The following is a 5636-nucleotide window of genomic DNA, read 5'->3' on the forward strand; positions in this document are numbered from 1 at the left end:
AAAGTACACGCCCTCCTGTCTTCAGAAAAATGGACCTCCATAATATATTAACGTCATCCTAACAACAAAAGAGAAAGCCTCGAAATTGGAGATGGTGCCTAAACCATCGACCAGACCAATAGTTTACAACTCATCCTCTTTTTATACTATAGTGACACACAAGTGTTTCTGATATGAGAGTTTTTTGGCAAAGAACTCAAACTCAAGCAAAAATAAGTACGACAATGAAAAAGTTTATTGGTGCATAGAAGTGAGTATAATGTGTGTTTTTAGTGTGTGGTGGATCATTCCGACGATGAACTCTCTTCGGGTTCCTCATGTAATCTCGGTGTTATAATCGCATGCGACTTCCTTCTCAAATAAGCAACAGCTTCCACAAATTCCTCGGGTCGTTGATGGAACTCAGAACCAGACCTGCAAAAACTCGCATCCATCATTTTGCCTTTTTTCCACTGACTATACAATTCTAACCCTTCTAACCCTGCCCGAGAAAATAACCAATTTTTTTCGCTTCCCCTCGTAATCTTTTAACCCGCCACTGGTTCCTTTTTTCTCCAATAATCCATTGCGTTTTCCAAAATGTACTTACACACGTACAGTGGGTCATAAAAAATAAGCTATCTTTCTTTTCCCCTATGTACCAACCTTTTTCTGGGCTCCATTCCAAAATTGATGGCTCTCGGCTGACGTAGTCGAAGCGAAGAGCGGGGCTCAAACGGAGGCGGTGGAATTACTTCTTTTGGTGACGAAATGATCTCCGGGAGTACTGTATTCGTTTCGAGAGTTGTTCCACGAGCAACTTCTAGTGGGGGTGTTAAAATATCGATGACATTTGTCGATATGTGACGGAGATTATTCTGTAGAACGTTAGATGGGATTGCTCCGCAATTACTGTTCTTCTTCTCCGTTTTGATCACCTCTTCTGTGTGCTCCAGCGCTTTTCGGAGCTAAAAATCAAAATTTGACAGAGAACTACACCAACAACCAACGTCAGACAACGCCACTACACCAATCAGCCTACCACAATCCGTTACATATGCTTTGCTCAATTGGAGCATTGAGAAGATTGAGTGAATTTTGTAGAGGGACGTTTGCTTGACAAGTTGGATGGGTGCAGGATCTATGTCATTTTCAGTCAAATCTAACTTCATTGCAAGCTGTTCCTCCTCCCATGCTTTTCTCTGAAAAAATATTCGGCTTTGGATTAATATACACCTCACTGAAAATATCTTTTTTAAAATAGAAAATTATGAATTGGAGGCTAGTTACAAAATGATTATAAAAGGTCAAAACTGAATTTTTCTGTTTTCATCGAAAAACTACCGTGTCTCGAGTAACAGTAAAAATAGAATGCTGAAATTTGCCCCGCTCGACATGTCAAGCTTTTGAATTGTAAGCTGAATTATAAGAATTGTAAGCTTTTGAATGAGAATACTCAAGACTGAAATTAACACATTTTTTTGAATTCCTGAAGTTTGTCGCTCTCCGAAAACGTCACAACTAACACAGAATTGAGATTTGTCACCTTAATACCGTTTATCGCGCTTTTTTGGTTTTTTTAAATTCACTTCAAGATAAACTAGTTTTTTAGAAGTTAATTAAAGTTACTGTTTCAGTATGATTAGAATTTGTCAGACAAATTCTGGACTACTTTTTCAGATCTTCAAAGTTGAATATCATCAACAGAAAAATTCAAAGTGTGATATCTCTTTGTCTGTTATTGTATAATGGAGAACCCGTGAACTCGCCTCTTCTGGTGTCAAATCGTATGGATTACTCTCCTGTGATCCTTTCTTATGATTTCCGAACTGCATATGATTCAAATACTTTTTCGCCTGTCTCATATAACCTACAACTTTTTTTTAAACTACTGAAGTTCCTTGAAAACTTACTTTTGATGATTGTGTGGTGTTCGTTGGCGTTTCCATGAATTGTCTTGTGCTCGATACCATGATCATCCAAAAAATCTGTTGTATAAATAAAATAGCGTGATAAAAAAATCTTGACCAACCTTTGGCAGATTTCTCATCCATATCTTGTAAACTGAACAACGCATTTCTCCTTGATCCCGAGTTACGGCGCTTCAATGTATTCTCAATTGGCACAGATGGGGAAGACGGAATAGGTGGAAAGAACAATTTGGGTTCACTGACGTCAGGAAGAGGTACAACTAGGAATCGACTGAAATTTGTATGTAGAAAATTATGAAGTCGATCAAAATTTGAACTCACTTTTTCTGTTCCCCAGGTCTAGTCGGTGTTTCTAAGGATTTCGCTAATGGAGTTACAATATCTGACTTTTTCCTCTGCATAGAAACGAAATCAGTTTCCGAACAAATTCGTCTCCTATCTTCTGATAACTCTTTTTCAGAATCTTTGAAATGATTATCAATGGTTTCAATTGCTTGTCTAACTCGCTTCTCCGCTTCAATTTTTCTCGGGGTGTCGCCGATTTTCCCGTTTAGCAAAATTGTCAGATATCTTCGTGAAACGGTTCCTATTAACATTTGGGAATCTGAAACAGAGCTTGTTTTTGTTTTTCATTTCATGTTACAAACGTTTAGAGTCAACAACAGGGAAAAGACGAAGACCGGTTTGCACCGCTTCACGAATCTCATTGTATGTTGTTATTTTGGTGATAAACTTCACCGGCGTCACCATAATGTGTTCTGCATAAGTTGTATGAACTCTGCAAAAATTTTATGATAAACTTCAATGGCAGTGAAGTACTTACAGATTATTGGATGGAGGAATGTCCGGTAGGAATGGTAAGTGTTTGATTTTGATAATGGTATCGAAGAAAGAGGGTTGAAGATAAGCACAAACAGCGTTGGACAACATAACAGATATCTGTAGGCATTAGTTTCGATTACATTCAAAATGATTGTATAATATGTATACCATGACTGGCAAGATGAAATGAAGTTGACCGGTAATTTCAAAAATCATCACAGACACCGACACCGTATGAGTGACAGATGCAGAAAAGGATGCCGCACCGACAACGGCGTAGATTCCAGGTCTTATAGCATGAATGTCTTCCAGAATCAGCCCAATTGTCTGAAAACTCTAAATTTCTAAATTTTCAACAACAATTTCCTACCTCTCCATATAATCTTCCGATAGCGGCACCTAAAACAAAAACTGGAAGAAAAACTCCTGTTGGAACTGGAAGTGTGAAACTGATGATAGAAAACACGAACTAAAAAAATAGCTGACTCATTGCTAATCACAACAAACTCACGTGAACTATAACGAACAAAAAAAGAAGCAACAAAATATTTCCTCGATTCAACCAATGCGAATAGATTTCTGCTCCACAAACTAGATCATCTGTTGTTTTTGCCATAAACGAACAGTTTGCAAAGAAATCACGTAGGTTCGCTCCGAATTTTATCTGAAACGTCATATTCGTGGTGGGAGCCAAGAACAACACAATACCCTTCCGGTGGAAAACATTCCGAGACCATGTGGATATGAAAGAAGCGAGAAGGCGCATGAAATCACAATCGGGTATACTATCCAGCTGAAAAAAAACATTTATAGCTGTTTTCCATTTCTAACAAAAGAAGCTTACTGTCTCTGGAAAATTATTTTTGCATATCGGTTGTTTCTTAAAAACAAGACAACACTTCTGTAAATGGAAATGTAACCAGCACCTAAAATGCCACATAGTAAGCCGAGCAATGCAAACAGTGGAAGCTCGTTGACGGAAAATGCATCCGGGCGGAAGCTGGTTTGATAGAATGCACTTACAGTAACTGGAACATGGGAAATATTCAAAATCGTGCCGATCCAGCTCACCTTCCGTTTCTACTACATAAGCTCTCAATAATCGAATAGTTGTCGCTCCACAACACGCTGCGAAAAAACCCCTCCAATAGCTCCGTACAGAAAAATACATCGTTGTGACTTCAATCGAGAACAATACTCCTCCAACTGGCGAGCTGAAAGTGCACGCGACGCCGACTGCACATGCAGCAGCTAGACATTCCATTCTTCTGCTCTCCTCACGATACGCAGAATCGAATTTCGCTGCTAGTAGGCACATTTGGTTGGCAACCACTGAGGCGATATGCACGAACGGTCCCATTTTACCGATTGGGACACCACTGCCAAGCGCCATCGCCACTCCGAAAATTTTGGAGACAAGTGTCCGGAGAGTTAGGTAATCTACCAAAATCACTCCTCGAATAATTGTTTTCATTTCTGGTATTCCCGATCCTAAAAAACAAATTTCAAGGATTTTCAGTATCATTCAATAAGAAATGCAAGAACGTATTTTTCAGTTGATTCTTGGCCATTTTGACCATTTTCAGGAGAATGGAGCCCGTATGTCAAATTTCCGATCACTTTGAAAAAAAAAATCAAAAATTCACGTTTTTAGTACAAATGGCCCGAAACAAAAATGTCTTTTCGAAATCGTCAAATATCCGTAAAACGAGGCACTTTTAAGAAATTCTGTGCATGCAAAGTTTTTATCTATGTTTTAAACCCTCCAATCTTTTCAGAGATATTAAAAACAGTCGAGCTCTAGACTCCTGAAAATGGTTAAAATGGCCGAAAACCATTAATACGGTTTTGTATATCTTATTGAGCGGCACTGTATGTGATATGTATACCAATTGCTTGTGGAGCCACATAATGAACGAAACACGCTGAAGCTGCAACTAATCCAATCATATAACCACACCACCCAAGCAATCCACATCCCCATAACCAAAACGATTGATCTGCTCCGTATATATTATAAATGGAGACAGTCCTTCTCTGCAATTCTTGGAACGAAAACACCATCATATCCACCAGAATCGAAATGAATGCCACTGCTATTCCAAGTAGGGCAAGAAACATCCAATCCGATAACAAATATGACAACGATATCAGTTTCATTTCTAAAAATGTGATTCTTTGAATAGCGATTTGAGTTTTTTAGAAATTATTACTGATTTGATTCAATTCCATCCGTAGCCATCGAGACCTATTCTTACGAAACTTTGGAAATTCGAAATCGTTTTCATTCAAAGTGAAAGTGACTTTTCGACCCGAATGATTTGATCCGTTTTCTGGCGGATGCAATCCATTCTGAAAAAAAACGTATACGAAAGAAACTGTGTGAGTCATTTCTCACTTTCACAGGTTCTTGCTGCTTGACATCGATAATCATCTCTTTCAAACTTCGGTATTGTTTATTGTTGAAACTGGTTGTTCTCACAAGGGCACTTCCTGAAAAGATAAGGATCAAATCGAACGTGTTCATAATAACCTTCACTTACTGGAGGACGGTTTTCGATATGGCGTCAGGAATGTGAAATTGTCGTCAGAAGAATCCTCGTCGTCGGCTTGCAGTTCGTCTACAGGCCCTAGATTCTCCTGCTCAAAATCACTTATTGCGAACGAAGTCTTCTTTTTCAGATGGTTCGGCGCACCGTTCATACGAAACCACCAAACAGCAGACAATAAGGGTTAGCGGGAGGAAGGATGAGAGTTTCGAATACTGTTTTTACCCAAAATTGAAGAAGAGAGAAAACGGTTGTCCGCTTTCCATCGACAAGTCAAGTGTTTCAACTGTTTTTTCAATGAGGTGTTAACCATGGGTTGGATTATGTAAAACATTTCGGAGACAGTGTCGACGCG

General features: G+C 38.9%; 1 protein-coding gene across 1 annotated transcript; it reads right to left on the reverse strand.

Moving 5' to 3' along the window:
- Positions 1–284: 284 nt before the first annotated feature.
- Positions 285–5435, reverse strand: Cbr-clh-4 (the record flags this gene model as incomplete). Its single annotated transcript, XM_045239544.1, has 17 exons — positions 285–414; positions 646–947; positions 990–1181; positions 1749–1849; positions 1893–1967; positions 2012–2181; positions 2232–2514; positions 2558–2688; positions 2734–2849; positions 2901–3059; positions 3103–3201; positions 3244–3525; positions 3577–4223; positions 4622–4894; positions 4946–5084; positions 5131–5225; positions 5276–5435. The coding sequence occupies 17 exons, from the start codon at positions 5433–5435 to the stop codon at positions 285–287; spliced, it is 3354 nt and encodes a 1117-aa protein (XP_045095395.1).
- Between the last annotated feature and the right edge of the window lie 201 nt (positions 5436–5636).

This window comes from Caenorhabditis briggsae (genome assembly GCF_000004555.2).
Source record: "Caenorhabditis briggsae complete genome, chrX, whole genome shotgun sequence".
Classification (NCBI taxonomy): domain Eukaryota; kingdom Metazoa; phylum Nematoda; class Chromadorea; order Rhabditida; family Rhabditidae; genus Caenorhabditis; species Caenorhabditis briggsae.